The sequence below is a fragment of the Sander vitreus genome, chromosome 14 (genome assembly GCF_031162955.1).
Source record: "Sander vitreus isolate 19-12246 chromosome 14, sanVit1, whole genome shotgun sequence".
In the NCBI taxonomy this organism is placed as follows: Eukaryota; Metazoa; Chordata; class Actinopteri; order Perciformes; family Percidae; genus Sander; species Sander vitreus.
The window spans coordinates 24,680,366-24,703,559 of NC_135868.1; the positions used below are offsets into that span (position 1 = coordinate 24,680,366).

The following is a 23,194-nucleotide window of genomic DNA, read 5'->3' on the forward strand; positions in this document are numbered from 1 at the left end:
TCACATTTCAATCTCCGCTCAGCCCACCCACAGAACTCCTGATGCATTTCTGGAGAAGCTCTGAGAGAGAAAAGTTTAATAATGGCAACAGCTTAGATTAGTCTCCATGGTAATGACACCAAATGTACAGTCCAGCCCCTCTGCTCAGCACACAGACACAGATGCATCCTTTCTGAAGGCTGCACGACGGCAGAATTCCTCTACACATGATTCTAAACTGACAGCAGAGAGATCAGACATGCACAATTAGGAGTGATGAATGAGTGAGAAGTTGGAGCTTCAGCTCAGCGGGATTGACAGACTGACAGCCGAGTGCTTCTCTGTTCACGTCGCAGTCGCACAAACTGAAAAATGCCAGCCACAGTCTGGAGATGAATCCTTGTCTTCTAGCTGTTTGGTTAGGTTTCATACATCATCCACACATCGATACCAGCAACAATAACAAGGTGTCTATGATGTATTGCTTAAAAGCAAACAATAGACATCGACAAAATCAGTACATGCAGAATTCTACAGAAGAGGATTAGGGCAAAATGTGCAAACATGTATTTGAGTTCTGACTTTAAAGTCAGAATGTTGAGTTAAAAGTCAGAATTCTTAGAAAAAAAGTCTGAATTCTGAGGCTACATTTACATTGCTACGTGTTGGTTCACACTGCTCTGGCGTTTAAGGGCGCTTTCACACTTATAGTTCGGTGGACTCGGTGCAATTCGGGGGTGTAGTTGCAACATTGTTGCATTTTTATAGGGGACTCAGTCACACTGGTACATGGTAGGCTGTTAAAGTAATCAAGGAAGGGTTGCCATGCATGTTGTATTTTGCAATAGAGCTCTGACTACGACATCTTCACTCCTCTAATGTGTATGTGTGTGTGTGTGTGTGTGTGTGTGTGTGTGTGTGTGTGTGTGTGTGTGTGTGTGTGTGTGTGTGTGTGTTTTAAGAAGACAGCATGTGGGTCAGCACTACACTGATTGGCTGAATTACACATAAGCGGCCCGAGCAGAAATCAACAGTAGTCAGGGCTGGGAGAGAACTACCACTGAGGACACACACGTCATGTTCTTGGTATTATTATTTCTGGGGATTTGAATGACTTGGGGAGGTGTTTATTCTACAAATACACATCATTGATTCAGATTCTTTAAGTAAATGTCTTCCCATTGTACTGTGGGCAGAATTAAGGCAAGAAGAAAACATTTAAATGGAATAAAGATGAATAAAAAATAAAAAATAAAGGCTTCAGTATTTCGGCACCACAATGATTGTGACTATGTGAAACAGCCCAACATCATCAATGTAAGGCTTGTGAACAAGGTGAAAAAAGGATTTCTTTCATTTCATGGAGACTTTTAACTAGGAGGAAATACATAAGCTGCAGTCACATCTTACAGTTCAGGTTAGGTTTATTTCATATTTAACAGCTCGTGTGCTGCGGCAGATAGCGTAGTAATTAAGTCATAAAGTCACAGTGGATCAGTAAACATGCAGCGGATCAGCATTCCTGTGCGTTTCTCTCGCAGTGCTACAGGCTTGAGAGCGAATACAGTGCAGGTGTCAAATCACTTGTCTTTCTTTAGCACACACCATAATCCCCCCCCACCACAACACCTCCATTGCTCCACTCCTGAGATCATTTACATGTCAAGGTTGCAGATACATTATACTGTATATGAATGGACATGACTTATTACTCAATACTGAAAGAGAGAAGGAAGGGATTGTAGTTGAAGTCTGGCTTCTTGTACATTAATTTGCATGAATGAATGTTTTTTTTCATGCACAGTGACACACTGTACTGTCTTCAGCAGCGCTGCGGGGGAATGCTTCACCACTACATGTAAGACTCTTGTTTGCTCTCAAACAACTAATTTTCCTCCCTGTTGTAAGAACCTACTCTCAGGCGGGGAGGAGATGCATCAGAAAAGATTGATGGCTGATTGTTAGGCTGATTACAATCAGGATTACAGGTGTGCTGCAAGGTAATGAAGGCATGGTGGCTAATAATGCGCCGGTGACTTTCTGATGAGAAACCTCATTTAAACTTCAGACAAGATGCTTAGTCTCTTCGGGATGTGTCCTCCTTTCTGGGGAGGTCAGCAATAGTTTGGGGCAGTGGAAGTGTGGTGAAGAACCATAAACTAACGCACACCGATGCTCTCAACAAGTCCTCCAAACCAAAAGATGATGTGTCGTTAATTTCTTCCCTCTAATACTACCTATAAGAGCATTTCCTGTCCTCATATCTAAACCAGAGAATGTAACGGTCATGGTGTTAAACATGTTAATATTGTGAAACTGTCGCAGTTTGGCTAGGTTTAGAAAACTACTTAATTAAAGGTGCTCTAAGCCATGTTGGGTGACGGCACTTGTTGTTGACGGAGGCTAGCTCGCCCCCCCTCCTCATCCCGTCCCCTCTCCCTCCCTTCCGTGCTTCCGCGCACTAACCCCCAACCCCCACCACCAAATCCTTCTTGTCGGTTATTGGCTGGAACGCTGTTTGTTAGGTTTGGTGGTGCAGGTTGGCGCAGTTTGTTTTTGTTGCCGTTTGTGGAGCCTGGGCTGTCTACAGAGAGTTTTTTTACAGTGTGTTCAGGGGACAGGCAGCTAGTGGATAGTGAGATGTTTGCTGTATGTGACAAAAAATGTTGTAGCCTAAAAAAACGTGCGACATTGCTTAGAGCACCTTTAAGTTTAGAAAAAGATTGTGGTTTGGGTTAAACTAGAGACAGCGTAGCCTTGTTTTTTAATTTTCAATTGCACATTTCTGAATTGTGCCAAAGGAAATGTCAAGCTAGACTTGACATGACTACACGCAGCTTTCATAGATGTTACCTTTGGATACCGACCAACACGTTGAAGTTGGTTGTGCTGGATCCTAACGCTCCTGTCCATACACGGCGCCTCGCACACCATCGGGTCTACAGTGCCCAATTTAATCAGGGATGGCTCCTGCCAGCCAAAGATGAGAAATAATCCTGTACCAAAGCACATTTTCCTAAAGAACAATGCTGTTCCAAGAGGGGAGAGCTGCAGACAGAGCAGAGGTAAGCTAATGCTATTAGCTAAAGTTACTGTGTTTACCTGGCCTCAGTAAGTTACACACGAAAGGATGGCAGGTTAAATATAAACTCCATCTTCCCATAATGTAGTCAGACACTTATATTATGTGAGCCTGTCAGTGGAAAAAAATAGCACTTTTAGTGGACGTACTGTACATTGACAACGCGCAATTGCTCCATCCATCCATCGCAGCCCAGTTGAAAGATATTTAAAGTAACCAGTTAAGACATCTATGCATTTATTATGCAGGGAAGACACAATGGGAAGTGTAGGATCCAACAGTTCGGGAGCATGGCTCATACTAAGGAAGTAAAAGAAGAATATACTTGATGGTATTTGTTGTATCCCATGGGCCCACCACCTGTGGGAGGAACTGCTGGGGTCGGGTGCGCTGCCACATGGGTGGCAGTGAAGGTCAGGGGCCTCGACGGACCAGACCCGAGCAGCAGAGGCTGGCTCTGGGGACGTGGAATGTCACCTCTCTGTGGGGGAAGGAGCCGGAACTTGTGCGGGAGGTGGAGCGCTACCGGTTAGATCTGGTGGGGCTTACCTCTATGCGTCTTGGTTCTGGAACCATACTCCTGGATAGGGGTTGGACTCTTTTCTTCTCCGGAGTTGCCCAGGGTGTGAGGCACCGGGCGGGTGTGGGGATACTCACAAGCCCCCGGCTGAGCGCCGCTATGTTGGAGTTTAACCCGGTGGGCGAGAGGGTCGCCTCCCTACGCCTGCGGGTTGTGGGGGGAAACTCTGACTGTTGTTTGTGCATATGCACCAAACAAGAGTTCGGAGTATTAGGCCTTCTTGGAGACCTTGAGTGCAGTCCTGCATGGGGCTCCAGTCGGGGACTCCATAGTTCTGCTGGGGGACTTCAACGCGCACGTGGGTAATGATCGATTTTCTAATCGTTTCATCTGATCTGAGGCCGTATGTTTTGGACACTCGGGTGAAGAGAGGGGCGGAGCTGTCAACCGATCACCATCTGGTGGTGAGTTGGGTCAGGGGTGGGGAAGACTCTGGACAGACCTGGTAAGCCCAAAGCGGGTAGTGCGGGGTAAATTGGGAACGTCTGGAGGAGGCCCCTGTCCGACAGACTTTCAACTCACACCTCCGGCGGAGCTTTTCGTGCATCCCTGTGGAGGCTGGGGGCATTGAACCAGAGTGGACAATGTTCAAAGTTTCCATTGCTGAAGCTGCGGTGAGGAGCTGTGGTCTTAGGTGCCTCAAGGGGCGGTAACCCACGAACACCGTGGTGGACACCGGTGGTCAGGGAAGCCGTCCGACTGAAGAAGGAGTCTTTCCGGGATATGTTATCCCAGACGACTCCGGAGGCAGTTGCAAGGTACCGAAGGGCCCGAAGGGCTGCAGCCTCTGCCGTGAAAGAGGCAAAGCAGCGTGTGTGGGAGAAGTTCGGAGAAGACATGGAGAAGGACTTTCGGTCGGCACCAAGGTACTTCTGGAAAACCGTTCGCCACCTCAGGAGGGGGAAGCGGGGAACCATCCAAGCTGTGTACAGTAAGGATGGGACGCTGTTGACCTCAACTGAGGAGGTAATAGGAACTCCTAAATCCGACTAATACACCCTCTATGGTAGAGGCAGAGCTGGAGGATGAGGGGGATTGGCATCAATTTCCCTGGTGGAGGTTGCTGAGGTAGTTAAACAACTCCACAGTGGCAAAGCCCCAGGAATTGATGAGATCCGTCTAGAAATGCTTAAAGCTCTGGGTGTGGAGGGGTTGTCTTGGTTGACACGCCTCTTCAACATTGCGTGGAAGTCTGGGACGGTGCCTAAGGAGTGGCAGACCGGGGTGGTGGTTCCCCTTTTTTAAAAAGGGGGACCAGAGGGTGTGTGCCAATTACAGGGTATCACACTTCTCAGCCTCCCGGTAAAGTCTACTCCAAGGTGCTGGAAAGGAGGGTTCGGTCGATAGTCGAATCTCAGGTTGAAGAGGAACCATGCGGATTCCGTCCTGGTCGTGGAACAACGGACCAGATCTTTACTCTCGCAAGGATCCTGGAGGGAGCCTGGGAGTATGCCCAACCAGTCTACATGTGTTTTGTGGATCTGGAGAAGGCGTATGACCGGGTGCCCCGGGAGATACTGTGGGAGGTGCTGCGGGAGTACGGGGTGAGGGGGTCCCTTCTCAGGGCCATCCAATCTCTGTACGACCAAAGCGAGAGCTGTGTCTGGGTTCTCGGCAGTAAGTCGGACTCGTTTCAGGTGAGAGTTGGCCTCCGCCAGGGCTGCGCTTTGCCACCAATCCTGTTTGTAGTATTTATGGACAGGATATCGAGGCGTAGTCGGGGTGGAGAGGGGTTGCAGTTCAGTGGGCTGGGGATCTCATCACTGCTTTCCGCAGATGATGTGGTCCTGATGGCATCATCGGCCTGTGACCTTCAGCACTCACTGGATCGGTTCGCAGCCAAGTGTGAAGCGGCTGGGATGAGGATCAGCACCTCTAAATCGGAGGCCATGGTTCTCAGCAGGAAACCGATGTCGTGCCTTCTCCAGGTAGGGAATGAGTCCTTACCCCAAGTGAAGGAGTTCAAGTACCTTGGGGTCTTGTACGCGAGTGAGGGGACAATGGAGCGGGAGATTGGTTGGAGAATCGGCACAACAGGTACGGTATTACATTCAATTTATCGCACCGTTGTGACGAAAAGAGAGCTGAGCCAGAAGGCAAAGCTCTCAATCTACCGGTCAGTTTTTGTTCCTACCCTCACCTATGGTCATGAAGGCTGGGTCATGACCGAAAGAACAAGATCCAGGGTACAAGCGGCCGAAATGGGTTTCCTCAGGAGGGTAGCTGGCGTCTCCCTTAGAGATAGGGTGAGAAGCTCAGTTATCCGTGAGGAGCTCGGAGTAGAGCCGCTGCTCCTTTGCGTCGAAAGGAGCCAGTTGAGGTGGTTCGGGCATCTAGTAAGGATGCCCCCTGGGCGCCTCCCTAGGGAGGTGTTCCAGGCATGTCCAGCTAGGAGGAGGCCTCGGGGGAGACCCAGGACTAGGTGGAGGGATTATATCTCTAACCTTGCCTGGGAACGCCTCGGGATCCCCCAGTCGGAGCTGGTTAATGTGGCCCGGGAAAGGGAAGTTTGGGGTCCCCTGCTGGAGCTGCTACCCCCGCCACCCGACCCCGGATAAGCGGATGAAGATGGATGGATGGTATTTGTTGAGGATTAGATGTTCAATTATTGTGTTTTGGTCACCACTCATTTTAAAATGGTTATACACTATACAGTACGTTTGTCACTGAGTTTAGTTTGTAACTTTTGTTGCCATTCAGTTTGCTGTTTTGTGTTTTCTAGGGTCCCATTCACATTTGGGGGGTAATGAAGACCCACCTTTTCTGAAATCTGTCCTCCCTATTTATTTATTTACCAACATCGGTGTTGTCACACATTGAATGTAAAATCTGAATCTATGGAAATACTCAGCTCAGCCTGGTCAGTCTGGGCTGCGTACGACCAAATTAAATAATAAGAAAGGAAAAGCATTGAATGTTTGCGAATCCCTGATTTAAGTGCTTACTTGCTGCCAGAGATTGGGGTTGTTTTCTTGGTCTGGAGTTCCATTTCTTTAATTCCTCTGCACAGAGAGGTGTCCAGGACCCCAGAATTTAATTAATGTGAATTTATGCTTGGATAAGTAAGGATAGGACACTTCTCATTGAAGCCCTGCTTTGTAATTTAAGCTTATGAAATGGAGTAACCTTTTACTGAAAAAGACAGTTCTAAGGGTCAGTGAACAGTATGCAGAAGCTATGTTTGCATACATACGGAGTAGTCTTTGTTGGCCTGTACTGACAGCAGCCCAGGGTCCAACACTAAAGACAGTTCTATTGTTGCATACAGCAACCACCTCAGTGTTTCCTTCAATCTCCAACTTTTCAAAGTTGGTACACACTCGCATTATTCCTTATCAAATAAATAAAAAAAAAGATAAACAACCTAATGAGCATGGAGGGCATGACTTTGGAATTGTTTGCGTTGTGTGCATAACCGATGAACTCTGTGGATTCTCTGATGTATTATTCACATATGTAAACTAACATTTACTACAAGCGGAAAAGCCATTTGTCACTGAACTTCAAATGTGACCTTCATGGGGAAACAACACTAGATTCAGAAAACCAGATGCCTGCCATTTGTCATGCTTTTCCTGGCTTCAACAAGGCTTCACGTATCAGAAAACCCACGTGTGTAGAATACAGAGTTACATTGACATTTACATAAATGGAAAGTCATTCCTGGCATAATGAATGGAGGAAGGGCTTGCAACGCTCTATGTATAATACTGTATTAGCTACTGCTGGGGCCAGTGGTAACCTAAAAGCTTGGAGAACATAGTTTCGGTCCAAGCCCAACCCAAGCCCGAACCACGGGAGCAGATTTTGGGCTGAGCCTGATCAAAAATAAAAATATATATATACATATTTTCCCTTTTAAAGCCACAAATAAGTTTGACACGCAATTAACGCATGTGTGTTCTGTGATTTGGGCATCTGGCCACTCCGTAGTTTGAGAAATCAGGAAGCGATGTAGCAGTAACGTTGTGGATGGCTAACAGAAACAAAGCTCCTTGAGCAGAAATGGATGAAGAAAAGGATCTTTTGAATGGCAAGTTTCGTTTTAAAGCCCTTCCAGATGGTTCTCTCGACAAGAATAGTTATATGTACTGTCGATGTGACCCGAGTTACCACCGGAGTACGTCCAGTCTCAAATAACACTTCCAGGCCAAGCGTATGGCTGATGCAGAGAACCCTCCAAATTATTGTTTTGTTTACCTTTTTGAAAGTTCTTTCACCCCAAAATTAAAATAGGCAGAAAAATACACTAGCATGAATCCAACATATTATTGGAAAAGATAAATTGGCCTATTAGTAAGAAAACAGCTGATATACAATAACTATAGCCACTATGGTAGCCAACCACAGATACAGTTAAAGCGTAACTCTGAATGTACCCGAGTCAAACTTTCGTTTAAAAGCATATTTAGGACGGAAGCGCCACTTTTAAGATGTACCGTATTTTAGTTTTTCGGTCAAATGGCCTTTTGAATGGGAGTAATAGGGGCACTTTTATGCTAGCCTCAAAATAGTGATCCTTCCCTGTTGAAATAAATGTAAAAAATGATTATTAGTCAACAATGTTTTCCCCCCGTTTATCACCGTTTATGGATTTTGGTGTAAGTGAATGTCAGACTTGAGCTTCCCAAAAAGCTTTGAGGTGATAGAGAACATCTCAGTAGGCAGAAAATGAAGACGGACACAGAGCTTTAATGGCAGGTTTAGACAAATGCAAAGAGTTGCAATTATGTCAAAACAAACAAAGGTTGCTTCCTTTAGCATTTATTTACAACAATTATAGGTTGTACATAATGATAGGCTAATCTAAGACAGTCAGATTCATCAGTAATTAATTGTGGTGGCACAGAGGCAAGATAAAATATCCATACAGCAGTAGAAATAAATATATTTTATGTGTACATAACTGGCTATAGACTCTGGCTTATGTCATATTTCCAGGGTTTTGCAGCTCCTCTTCTTCAATTGGGGCTCTGAGGTCTTCTGCCCCTTAACACCAATTCTTCAAATTTTCTTTCAGTGTTACAAGTTAACATAAATGGCACTGTGATAAAAAAACAAAAAACAGCTAAAGATAAAAACAAGTGTGACAATATTGGTGCTCGGTCGCACCAGAAAGAAATAGAAGCAGCTTGTTTTTAATACCCGTTTAGGATGTTATCACTCCATTAAATGGGCGTTATTAGTGGTTATCAGCCTCATAGACATGGGTTAGGAGGGGCCGGCTACATCTACTAGTAGGTTCAAACCCTAACTCTAACCCCTATTCACATGGTAATGGTTGCTGTTAGCTTGGCCAGGACCACTTGATGTCACTATTTAATGCTCTGGGATTCCCGTTGTGAAGTTTAACATAAATAACATTACTTGGCTGGGTTCAGGCAACAAAAGTACTTGGTAAAGTATAGGAAAAGATCATGTTTTGGGTTAAAATACTAATGTTTGTTAGTTAAGAACGGGACGCAAGGAACATAAGGAACATAACTTACGTAGCAATCGTAACTTATAGTCAACTTTGACTTTTGGTGACTTTTTGTGGAACAGTGGGAAAGTCCTGAGTTTGTTTCTACTGTTTCTACTGTTACTTTATACTACGCCCTACCATTGGTGGTCTTCATCTTGCAGCGCCGCGGCCGAGCAGTTTTCTCTGAGTGTTTTATATTTTGATGCCGATGGGTGATCCAGCTTACCAATAGATGATAACGGCCTACTGAGGTAGGGTAGGACCATATCATATCTATGGTAGTGATAAACAACTGATAACGCCCATTCAATTGGCTGATAACATTCAAAGCGGATGGTTTTTAATCACCCCAAACAGCCAACTGTACAGATGTTAGCTGTATCATTAGCTAGATAGCCACATACGCACTGACTGTGTGCGGGAGTGTGTCCGTGTAAGTTTGTGTGCCTGCACTGCAGAGGTGTCAAAAGCATCCACATTTATTACTCAAGTAGAAGTATAGATACTAGGGTTCGAAAATACTTCTGTAGAAGTTGAAGTATCAACTCAAGCTTTTTACTCAAGTATAAAAGTACTGGTTTCAAAACTACTTAAAGTATAAAAGTAAAAGTAATGTAAGGGGGAAAAAATGCCATTAGGGACAAAAGCTTAGCCCGCCCCACAGGGGCTTATAGTGCACTACCCCACCTCCACAAAAAAACATTTTTCTAAAGGCCATAATGACTATAATAATGTTATATTAAAATCATACCTGCAAACTCAGAAGGGCTGAAAAAGGTGACACATCTCTTTTTCAGACAACGGCAGCTACAGTCTGGTGTTACAATCCTCTACAGTTAAATACAGTCACACTTTTACACCGTTTAGCTGTCAGCATTTAACTGTGTTTACTCCAGCTGCTAGCTAATGGTAGGCTAACGTTACCTGCTGTCGAGTGTAGTGTTTACTAGCGTCCCGTGTGGCGATGTTTCAGTTCCCTCTATCGTCCGTTTTTGGAGCATCAGAGAGAAGCGCAGGCATTTAAGTAGCACCTAATGAGGCACCGAAATCTGCGTTGCTACTCGGTCCGGTAGATAATGGTCGTTAAGGCACCGTGCCGTATTAGCACCGGGTGTGTGCAGATGGATGGCATACAAACCAATAGGGAGTCGGGATGGTATATGTTTATACTTCTCATCCATTCACTTCTATCTGGATGCTGTGATTTGTCTGGATGGGTTTTTGATTTGTGTGTGTTTAGAAACACAGATAATTGCGTGAAAATGTAAGGAGTAGAAGTAAAAAGTATGCTGCAAAATAATTACTCCAGTAAAGTATAGATACCCAACATTTCTACTTAAGTAAGGTAACAAAGTATTTGTACTTCGTTACTTGACACCTCTGCTGCACTGTACTGTACACATGCTGTAACCTTTACCAAAATGATATTTACATGTGATTCAATTCCCAAGAAAATTGTGTATTTACAGAGAACTTCAACATCAAAACCCTTCATCCTTCATTCAGAGCTATAATGTTGAGGCCACCAGAACCTCAGGCCCCGGCCTGCAGCGGCGTGGCCAGGGCTCGGATGTGGACGCTGGGCAGAGTGAACCAGGCTAAAGGAAGCTCTCGTCCAGCACTGTCGTCCTGGAACTTGATCTTAAGGTAGAAATCTCCAGTGTAGAGGAAGAGCAGGGCACCCACACAGACAGAGTTTTCCTTGGGTTTAACCTGGTGATGACAAAGACAGCAGTACAAATCATGAGCAGCCAACCTTTTCAGTTAAATATTCAGTTTCAAAATGAACCTGGCACACTGTCAGCCAGAGTGAAGCCAACAGGGTGGTGCGGTAGGTTTGAAGCCGACTGTGGCTTTGATTAAAAGGTACTGACAAGTGCAGCGTTTTCCTCCTTCAGTAACACACATTAGTAATAATACAAAATATGTCTTCATAGGATAAGACTAGAATAGAATTGTTGATGAATACTGTACATTAATGACCGCATGACATGAAGTACTCCGGCCCCTACTGACCGTGTCAATATAGAAAGTGTTGGAGCCGATGAAGGTGACCGCGTCCTCCAGATTGTAGTTCTGGACTCCGTTCTGGAAGTCCTGATAGGGCACCACAGTCAGAGCCAGGGGGCCCACTGAGTTCTTGCTCCGATTGGTCAGTTGTACCTCCAGGGTGACAGCGTCACCCGCTTTACAGTCGGCAATGACATCGCAGTCACATGGCTTCCCATTCACCAACACATCTGGAAACAGAGCACAAAGAAAAAAGGGGATTAGCAGGCCCGGAGGGAACTCTTCTTTTGTCGAACACTCGGTACAAAAATGGAACTCTAAAAGAGTTTGGCAGGCGCAAGAATTAAGAATTTTCAAACCAACCATTTAAATCTCATGCACGGCCATTCACAGGATTCCCAACCAATCTCCATTTCATTTGTATTCATCAAAAGCCGACTCAACCATTAATGGCCTGTCGCACTGTTTCTGATGGTAGGATCAATAGGCTTGGTTTGTCCTAAAATACATTTTATTGACATCACTGAAGAGTGCTGGAGCTGTGGTTATTAAAATGAATTCCCTCCTGTTAATCTCATGCATGACTAATTTCTGTTAAGAAAAAGTGTGACGTGACACACACACACACACACACACACACACACACACACACACACAAACACTGAAGTACATTCCTCTCTTCTCACGCAGCTATACCTCCCTCTCTCTCCTGTTACAATGTACACACAAAAAAGACTGAGTGAGTTCAGTTCAATTCCGCTATGGATGTGCGGCGAGTCATTCCTGATGTGGCCCCTATTTGGCCAAGGTGCAGAGGGAAACACAATGATTTGTTTTGAACAACGAACTCAGTGAACTGGGCTCCTGGCGGGCTGAGGGGAAGACTGACTCCGAACATGGGGGATTCAGGGGCGCCCGAAGAGATCACCCGAGTAATGACTCCACCGAGAATAACGGCAGCCTACACACGCACATGCACACGTACACGCACACACACAAAAACAGTTATCATAGGCTTTCTAGTGTCACGCCCGCAGCTGTGATAAACACTGTGAGTCAGAGCGACTGAGCCTGTGTGACAGCCTGATGAAAGAGCCAAGCTGCGCGTGATCAGGCCCTGTTCCAGAACTAAATCACTTGAATGTGAAATTAGTGGGGGTGCACTCGTAGCTACAGTATGGGCCGGCACAGCAATGAAAAACAGTGTATGTTACAGGTCCTGAGTGTGGTCCCAGGTGAACAGATTACGCTGCAACACAGCTGGAAAAAGTTGTAAATAGTATTAAGTGAAAACAGCAACAGTTTCCTTTATTTGCAATGGTTACTCAAAAGCATCGTATTTCTTCCAATTACATTCCATTTGGTTTTATATTATATTATCATATCATATTTATATGGTGTCCTCTCTCTCACAAAAACGATTCTATTTCAGTTTTTGAACCAGAGTTCGCAATGTCCATCTCAGATCACAGTTTCATTCACTATGACCACTACTTTTACTGTCAGCACATTATACAAACATTATTTTTATACTTTGATACTAAGTTTGCTATTGTTGACAGCCATTTTTAGCATACATGTGAATATGCATAAGTGATACTTGAGAAGACATGAGCAGGTGGGTCCATATATACATAACACACTAAACACAGTATGAAACTTAGTATTCAAGTTACTGATAACATGTTAACTTAGAACTCAGCTTTAGGCTAGGAAAACATTAAAACCTTCACAAGCCTAAACTGAAGCAACTTCCACTGTATCACTCACTGTATTATGTACAAAAGAAATAAGGATAGGTTCGATTCACATACTAAACATTGTGCCAAACTATTATAAAATTAGGTTTCTGTCAGTGAGCTAATTTGCTTGTTAACCACCGCTAATGAAAAACCCAGCACATAGACGGCACCTTAGGATACATGAAACAGGCTATTTACCACTCATTTCTTAATATCATTTAGCAACAAAACTGTGACAAAGTAACAAAACAACATTATGGTCGGTGGTAACATTACTACGGTTTTTACCTCTGCCCAAGGAGGTTATGTTTTTGGCTCGGTTAATCGGTTTCTTTGTCTGTTTGTCAGCCGGATTATGGAAAAACTACTTGATCGATTTTCATGAAACTAGGTAGAAGGGTGTAGCACGGGCCACGGAAAAACCCATTAGACTTTGGAGCAGATCCGAATCACGGAGCGAAGAGACCAATTATTTTTAAAGGTCCTATGACATGCTGCTTTTTGGATGCTTTTATATAGGCCTTAGTAGTTCCCTAATACTGTATCTGAAGTCTCTTTTATATAGGCCTTAGTAGTTCCCTAATACTGTATCTGAAGTCTCTTTTATATAGGCCTTAGTAGTTCCCTAATACTGTATCTGAAGTCTCTTTTATATAGGCCTTAGTGGTCCCCTAATACTGTATCTGAAGTCTCTTTTATATAGACCTTAGTGGTCCCCTAATACTGTATCTGAAGTCTCTTTTATATAGACCTTAGTGGTCCCCTAATACTGTATCTGAAGTCTCTTTTATATAGGCCTTAGTGGTCCCCTAATACTGTATCTGAAGTCTCTTTTATATAGGCCTTAGTGGTCCCCTAATACTGTATCTGAAGTCTATTTCCCGAAATTCAGGCTTGGTGCAGAATTACAGCCACTAGAGCCAGTCCTACAATGAGCTTTCCTTAGGATGTGCCATTTCTGTGTCTGTAGCTTTAAATGCTATTGAGGAGGAGAGAGAGGGGGGGGGGGGGGGCCTTGACCAACTGCTGGGCGGGCAAAGCAGAGAAAGGGGAGGTAACCTTTCCCCTTATGACGTCATAAAGGGAAGATTGCAGATTGGCCCATCTGAGCTTTCATTTTCTCAAAGGCAGAGCAGGATACCCAGGGCTCGGTTTACACCTATCACCATTTCTAGCCACTGGGGGACCATAGACAGGCTGGGGGAACTCACATTAATGTTAAAAAAAACTCCATGGGACCATGGGACCAGTGTTGGGAGTAACGGCGTTTAAGTATAACGGCGTTATTTTTTTCAGTAACGGAGTAATCTAATTAATTACTTTTCCCATTGTTGCAACGCCGTTATCGTTACTGAGAATGTAAAGTGGCGCGTTACTACAATTTGGTTGAATGAGGTAGGCTTTGGCTACACATCAGCTGCCTGGAGAGAGCAGGGGTGAGGATGATGACACCATTGCAAATGCGATGATGATTGGCTGGGTGGGCGGATGCCCTGCTCACCCTGTCTCACTGCACGCTCTGACTACCACTAAACACCAGACAGCGACAATGGCGACGAGCCAGGGAAATTCAAAGGTAGCATTCTCGAACTGGAAGTACCGGCACTACTTCTTGCTCATTGAAATTAAAGGGTAACAATGTTAATGTAACATGCATGCTATGCCCAGGAAAAAAGACTTTATCCCCGTCTGCCTCAAGCAACTCAAATCTTATGAAGCACCTCACATCAACACATGCTAACACGACACTGGTTGCTGCTGCTAACCCAACCCCAAGCCCAAATGCAGCTAGCGTGAGCTCCAGCGAAGGAGACGGAGCCACTCTGTTAAAACAAGCAACGCTCAATTTTTCGGGTCAGCAACAGGTGACCAAGGCCGAGCTGAACACATTGATTGCAAGGATGTTATAGAACGTAATAGCATTATATAGAACATAAAAAATAACGTCACAGTTACTTTGCTGAGTAACTAATTACTTTTACAATGTGGTGACTGAGTTACTAACTCAATTACTTTTTGGGAGAAGTAATTTGTAACTGTGACTAATTACTTTTTTTAAAGTAAGATGACCAACACTGCATGGGACCTTTAACTTTCGCTAAGATTTTGCTGTTTGTGCTGCATTCATGTGGTGTCGGCATAATTGGATAACGGAGTTCCTGCCTTGGCGGAGGTCTGCTCTCTCCGAGTGCCCTTCTAGTTTTCGTGTTGGTTTTGAGTGCTATGCATCCCCACTGACCTGTAAAAAGTTGTAAGTAGTAAGTGAATACAGCGCGTTGTTCCTTTTCAGCAACAGTTTACATTATGAGTCAGAACGGCCTTTACCCTCAAACTCCGGAATGACAATGTCATGCGCGTAAGACTAATATTAATATTTAATTACTGTTTGGCGAATAGTGTAAGTTTCATCTGTTTTTTTTTGTATTACATTATTATAATTTGCTATTGTTTTAAAAATTTCAACTGGGGGTAAAACATATTAAACGGAGGACGCAATGCATGCCTAATGAAAGAGCCGAGCTGCGTTCGGGGCCGCTGGTGTGCCGAGCTGTTGCGTACAGCGAGGGGTGTGGGTCTGGGGGGGGGGGGGGTAGGAAGACAGACAGACCATCCAGCAGGAGGGCGGGGGTGAGAAAGCCCAGGGGAGGCTGGAGCTACAGGAGGGTGACATTCAGCTCCACGTCTGTATTAAAAACATTCTTCACTCAACACAGGCAACCAGCAGCAGTCACAGAGGACCTCAGGGGAGCTTTGTCTTTTGTTTTTCAAAGAAAAAAATGTCTCTCTAGATTTGGAATGATACTGGCCTTTATCGAGACGTCCGTAATTAGTCAGTACATGTTGTTCTCCGCTGAATACATCCTTTTTTATGGAAGTATCAACTACAAGGTGTCCATAGCATTGAATATTAAAACTGGTTGGGTCACGTCTTGTTTACATGTTCTTTATCAGATATTTTCTGATTTAAACCAAATAAAAAAACGATCTAATCTTAACCGGTAGTTTGTGGTAAGACAACATTATACCCTGCTAAGATTTGAGAAGGTTGAATGAAGTGTTTATATTCCTCGTCAAAGTACGATATAGCAAAATCTTGTGAAGTCAGTTCAAAAACTAAGGTATTAAGGTAAACAAGCATCACAAATTACACCAATGTAATATATGTGAGCCACGCGATCACAATATTGTGATTGAATATTTGACAGCATCCACGTTATTAGGTTATTCAAAGCTGCTGTGTACTGCCATTCGTCAATTTTCAAGTCGCACATGATTGCAGTAACAGAGAAATAAAGCAACCCCAGCAAGTAAAATTATTTTTTTCATTAAAAAAGATCAGTCTCTTTGAATCAAAATGTTTTTGTATATGGAGTTGAGTTGTAAAGTGATGATGTTGTAATAAAGAAATCAATGATTAAAAAAAAAAAGATCAGTCTCTGTAGTCATTCATTAAAAAGAAGCTGGGCTTGGGCGCCCAGATAGCTCAGTTGGTAGAGCAGGCGCCCATATATAGAGGTTTACTCCTCGACGCAGTGGACCCGGATTCGACTCTGACCTGCGGCCCTTTGCTGCATGTCATTCCCCCCCTCTCTCTCCCCTTTCACTTCTTCAGCTGTCCTATCAATAAAGGCCTAAAAATGCCCCCCAAAAAAAAAAAAAGAAAAGAAAAAAAAGCTGGGCTTATTTGAGATAGCAGAAACCTGTTGGGCTGAACTGATTGTGTTAACACTTGGCTGAAATCCAATCACAATGCAACCAAGAACACCTCCAGACATAGTTTGGCTGATGCGATTCCATTCCTATAGCAATGCATTCTGCATGCATAAACATGTGTTTGCAGATTGCATGTTCATGCAATGTGTAAATAAGGCCTTGTTTTGCAGTACACTTACTACTGTGTCAGGATAATAGTGGTATTAGTCAGGTCTACCAACCACTTCGCCTTATCCAGTACATGAAATCACTTTACAGTAGCTGCAGCTCTTTAATAAAGTCACACAGTTCTTTTATCTACTTGTATTGTGTGAAAGGGTGAAGTAAATTGGGTTAGCCATGTGGCTACATTAATATGGCTGGGTATCGTTAAACAAAATGTGATACCGTTAGCAATACTGTGACTTCAATACAGGTTCCTGAACGATACCAATTTTATAAAACAAAAAGAAATTACACATTACGGCACACATTTATTAATTTTTTTTCTCAGCTCCTACTACGTAAGCCCTGTGTGTAATGTAGACTTTTTCCTGCGTGCATCTACAACATGTAACATTAGACAGCCAATCACAAACATTATTAGATCTTGTGAGAAGCATGCTATGAGCTTATTGGCTCACTGATGCGATTTACTAGCTGTTGGCTGCAACATGAGCATGTCCATGCAGAGTGATGCAACAGTCTGCGTCTGTGTACTGTACTTATGTATATGTATGCAATGTGTTGTGTTGAATTCTTTAAACTGCAGATACTGTTTGTTTGTTTAAGACAAATTTCCTTTGGGACAATAAATCAATTAATCAATAAATCAATATCTATCTATTTATCTCATCAAGTGATGATGACGTTTCAAGTGCATGTATAGTTGTTTTGCTGTTTTTGTTGTACTTCAAACATCATTTCAATGGTCTCTTTCTGCTGTGAAGTGCATATAGAAACCTTTGGATTATTGGAAGACCTCTGGCGATGGTGCATTTACAGCACCCGTGCACAAACACAAACACACAGATATAACACAATCTTTTCATAGCCAGTGGCGCTGCGCCTATAGTGACACCTTAGCATGTACTGTAGTTATATTTAGTTTGTTCAAAGTCTTGTTGCTAGGAGATGTGCAAATTATAGGTAGCCTACATTGGCTCTAAAACTGGAAATACATTCCTTCACATTAAAAGCAAACAAAAGAGAATGGTTAGTCTGTAATGAGCTGATGAACTCCCACACACACGAGCCTCAGTCACACACACCCACAGCCTGAACATTTCTCTACTCTGTTATCCTGGATTGTGCATCAGCACCGAGGAAATCAACGGATTTAGATAACAAACATGTACCAGGAAAACAAGCAGTTGGAATATAATGGTGGCCCACTCTAATGTGGAAAACTGCAACTGTGTTAAAAGAAATACACATGTAATTGTATTTAATAATATTTGTTATCACAATTGTGGTGCATGAAAAAAAGCACTGATGAGATGAGATGGCACTAGCTCATATTTATATTCAAGATATAGACAACTCATGCATTACGTAACCTTCAAAACAAATAAACCAACCAAGAATGGAAACATCAAGGTTTCCGATTGGTTCTGGTTGTCTCGGGACTCTCAGCAAACATCTTCGCATCTCTCCAGAGAAGATGCTGAAGGCCATGACAAAACACTGCTTTTAAAAAGCATATGCGCTGTGTTGTGCTGTAGTGCTACTGCACCGATGCTTTCTAGTTTACCTCCACAGTGCTTCTGGTAAATAGGTATGTGACCCCTGATGTCGGAATAATTGATTAGCAGCCTTTCTAAATATTTTATACTGTACCTTAAATAAAGGTCCAGGAAAAAGAAGAGAAATGATATATTACTGTAGACTGATTATCAGACTTTCTTAACATTTTATACCTTAAGAAAAGGTCCAGTAAAAAGAAGAGAAACGATATATTACTGTAGATTGATTATCAGACTTTCTTAACATTTTATACCTTAAGAAAAGGTCCAGTAAAAAGAAGAGAAACGATATATTACTGTAGATTGATTATCAGACTTTCTTAATATTTTGTACCTTAAGAAAAGGTCCAGTAAAAAGAAGAGAAACGATATATTACTGCAGATTGATTATCAGACTCTTAATATTTTGTCTTTGGAGCAACAAGTATGCACTCACGCTCATTGTTCTAATATTAGAGCCTTGCTGTAGGTGCATACTTATTAAAGCAAAACCATTGGCAGAATGTTCTTTTTTATTTCAATGCATTGGTATTCATTAATGGGTCTCTCCTCCTACCTTTTTCTTTTCTTTTTGCAGGGTCAGAATGTTCTTTTCTTAGATTTAGTGTCTTCCTTACTTCTTTTTTCTTGTTTTAGCATTCTGTCCTTATTTATTTTTTTGTTGGAGGAATTGTACTGAGGTGTGATTTCCTTGACTTTGTTTTATTATTTATTGTATTATTTATTTTTTTGGACTTATCTAATTTTAGTTTTTTGGAGAATAATTGAGTCTCTGTGGGTGTAATTTCTTCATTTTTGCATATAAAATGTTTATATTTAATTATATAATAATGTCATATTTTATTTAAATTTAACTAGAGGCCTGTATTTGTGGTCTACAGTACAAATAATCAAACAATGAAATTTGTTTAAATTCGTTAGTTAAAGAAATGTTTGTCTCGCTTTGCCAGACCTTCCTCCACAGTGCCGCGTAGGAGGGTCTGGCTAGTCCACACTGCATTTCGGGATGGGAGAAAAACGCGCTCTGGTTTATTGGCATTTCTTTAGTCTAGCTAGCTATCTGGATTTACCCTGCAGAGATCTGAGGAGCAGAAAATCCACCGGAGTTTAGAATGCCAACACAAAGAAAGTCGATGGTAACGGACATCCAGTGGAATTTCCGCCAGCAACAGAGCAATCCCGGAAGTGGAACGTTGTGGATATAGACTAGAGAAATGTCAACTTGACTAGTTTTCTATTTAAAAAAAGTTTATCTTATAATCATTCATTAATCTCATATTTATGTTATATTAGTGCTATGTTTGAAATTAGTCAAATATAATTCAAAAGTGGCATTACAATTCTTTAGAACAGCTTGGCCGGTAAGTCATGTCTGACCATGGGTTGACAGACTGGCGACCTCTAATGACACAGTTGACAGCTCTGTAATGTAGCTGCTAAAGCTAACGTTAGCTTCAAACACTGACATGACAAGCTAGTTCCCAGCTCCAAAGCCTGGAGGTCTTAATTCAGAGATTTTAAGGTGAATATAAAACAATGTGACAGTATGATGTGCTTAAAAGTTTAACAGAGTTTCTGACAATTCTGTCCACCAGCTGTCCGTCATTTACACTCGACAACTGCCAGGCTACCTGTTAGCTACCTGCCCAGCTAGCTGTTAGCTAACAGGTAGCTAGGCAGGATTGTTTATGTAGTTAAGATATATACAAACTGAGCAGCCTGATTACATTTAATAACTTTAAATGTCTTCTTTATGAAGCCATGTTTTCTAAATGTACATTTACATACACTTTGAGTATAAATAAAGGTGAAATGAAAATTTAAAAAAATATCCAAAATGATATGGAATGTGTTTCTTCTACACAAAACGAACGTTAATTAAGTACAGCTGAGTACATTTGCTGCTGTTGGTTGTCATTACTATGAAAGCCCTGAGGGGCAAGTGGGAAAAAACATTTTCTACATCTGATCTGAATTGTTTTCTCTCTTTTGTTAATTACTTACAGTTGAGGGGGGAACATTTTTCTAAGTGAGATCAATTTTTTTCATATGTGAACACAGGCCACAAGAGGCTGAAGTGCACCACTACCACAGATTCTAAATAGGACTAAACAAATTCATGCTTTCTTCATTCACTTTAAACACAAGGTGGGCTAGATATTGTGTGTTAGCAAGTTATATAACATTACTGTCAAATCTTTCTTTAGCAGTGGTGGAAGAAGTACTCAGAGCCTTTACTTAAGTAAAAGTACTAATGCCACACTGTAAAAATACTCTGTCACAAGTAAAAGTCCTGCATATATTACTTATATTAATAATACTTATAATATTAAGTATGTATCATCAAGAAAATGTACTTAAAGTATTCAAAGTAAAAGTACTCAATGCAGAAAAATCCTCCCATTTTAGAAAGTGGAAACGATCTAAACAGTTCTGTCACTCAACTAAGTGTTTAATGGTCTAATCATGTCAGCTGGACTTGTAGGCCGTTATGTTGTTGGCTAGTTTAAATTATAATGAAACATCGTATTTTATAAACTACATGTGTTTTGTGTGCAAAACTCTTAATTTGTAAAGTAACTAGTCACTAAAGCTGTCAGATGAATGTAGTGGAGTAAAAAGAACAATATTTCTTCATAAAAAATAATAATACCAAAAACAAATTCCCCTGCCAAAACATATTACACTAACCGTTACACTGCTTTTAAAGTCCAACAGCATTACTATCATATATTATATTGAAATATTGACAAAGTAACACCATAAATGTTTAGTGTGCCATCATTAAAAACAGTTTTGCCTAAACAGTTATTTCACCTAGGTCCTAAATTTGCCTTGTGTTGTTAGATACAGTTTATTTATTATCATAAATAAATAAAGCCCCGTGAACATGTAGAGCGATACACTGATGCACAAACTACCCTGTTTTGTACTTTTGCTTTGCTAGCTACAGTAGCTAGGTAGCCAGTTCTTTACTCTGTTGTCCTCCATTAGTAGTCCGCAAAAAATTCAACCCGCCGCAGCACTTCAAAAGTAGCCCAATTCCGCGGGAAAACCGCAGACCTGGCAACCATAGAAGTGGTGCACTTCAGCCTCCTGTGGCCAAAATGAGTATTACAACAACAAACACTGAGAAAAAGTATCCTCACCAATGCTTTTTTTTTTTTCTCACTTGCTTCTTCCGTACATTACAGCCTGTCAAATGAATAGATGCTTAACATCATAGCTGCACATTATTTAAAGGGTCACTGTTTTACTCTTTACTATAAAGTTACAATGAAATGAATACAGGAGTTTCTTCCCAGCCTGATGATATTAGCTGGAGGGAGGAGGAAAAAGGGGGAAAGCTGGAGAGGAGAACAGAGAATGAAGAGGTAAGTGAGCTGCACAGAAGTAGTTTGGCACGTCAGAAGAATTGTACTCTTAAAAAAGCCCAAGGTCACAAAGGCCACAAAACACAGAATAGGGGTATGTCAGCAGGAAGGAGGATGAAGATTTGGAGGGAGAAATATCAATGCAACAAAATACTGCTCCAACAAGTGCTGCACGAGCAACAGGTACATCCCAGTGAGAGAGTGTAAGAACTGTCTTGGGACTCCAGTAAGCTCATTTTAAATGCATTGATGTGTTGTGTCGTAACAGGTTCATTAATAAAACGTAAGGGATGCGAGGAATTGATCTGTTTATTAATTTCCTGCCCATGCTAACGTGCAGGTACGGCAAGTACAATATGTTACGTAACACGTGTAGCTGGTGTTGGCTTTCACGTTAGCACGCACACGGCTCTGCACAGATGCTGCTGAAGTCTGCAGAGGCGAAAACACTGCGGCAGGCGTTGCCACAGCAACCGGGAGAGACACAGAGGTGACACCTTCCTCCTGTACAGAGTATAAGAAAGCCAGAGATCAAACTATGGCTTGGAGATTAAACAAGCCACTCCGCCTTTCTCCGTATCACTGTCAGCCGTGAAGATAAAGATGACGGCTGTCATTTGGAGATTTGTCAGTGTTTATAATTATCACACTAAGTGTCGATTCAGCTCAATGAGATTCACTCACAAACGTTGTGCAGCGGAGAGAGTGGAAACATCCCGTACAAACAGATAGAGATGTCAACTTTATTACACCTCATGTACAATTATATTTCTGAAGGGAAGGGTATGTAGGAAATGCTCATTAAAGGTGTAGTAAGGGATTCTGTGCAGATTGTTGATATTTGAACTCAACTGCCAAACAAATACACCCCCCCCCACCTTCAGAAGCTCCGCCCCCTACATTCACTGACAGATAACTACAGGCCGGCACATTCAAATGCTGCCTCCCCCCCTCCTGCCCCCACCATCAACTGTCGCTGCCTGTTGCCGATTGGCTGGAACAGTGTTTTGTGGCTCGTGCACTCCTTTTGGTTTTGTATTCCGTTTACACAGGCAGTGTATTAACACCGGATTTTTTTTCAGCGCACACAGAAAATAGAGAGCTAGGTGACGAGATATTCACTGAATTTGACAAAAAGTGTATTGGATTAACATCGCTTACTATACCTTTAAATAAAAGGGGTGTTAGTCTGTTGCTGCAAAACTGATTAAATCACCAAAATGGTTTATATATATATTATATATTTAGTGCAGTCCGGGGAATACAGTATACTTGTGGGGTCTGCACAGCCTTGTGGGGCCCAAAATGCTGGACCCCACAAGGTTAAAGGGCTGTTTGAGGGTTAAGACTTGGTTTTAGGATTAGGGTTAGAATTAGGATATGGTTAGGGTGAGGGTTAAGGTTAGGCATTTAGTTGTGATGGATAAGGTTAGGGTAAGGGGCTATGTCAATGACGGGTCCCCACAAAGATAGTGAAACAAACGTGTGTGTGTGTGCGTGTGCGTGTGTGCATGTGTGTGTGTGT

At 42.5% G+C, this 23,194-nt stretch overlaps 1 protein-coding gene across 2 annotated transcripts in view; it reads right to left on the reverse strand.

The window, feature by feature from the left end:
- Window positions 1-8,698: 8,698 nt before the first annotated feature.
- Window positions 8,699-23,194, reverse strand: part of trappc9 (trafficking protein particle complex subunit 9) — a 283,244-nt gene continuing 268,748 nt past the window's right edge. For both annotated transcript variants that reach the window (XM_078267366.1, XM_078267365.1), the window contains 2 exons: window positions 11,122-11,345; window positions 8,699-10,818 (listed from right to left, as the gene is read on the reverse strand). In XM_078267366.1, the coding sequence (XP_078123492.1) occupies window positions 10,639-10,818; window positions 11,122-11,345 (404 nt within the window). In that variant the 3' untranslated portion in view covers window positions 8,699-10,638. The remainder of the gene's footprint in view (window positions 10,819-11,121; window positions 11,346-23,194) is intronic.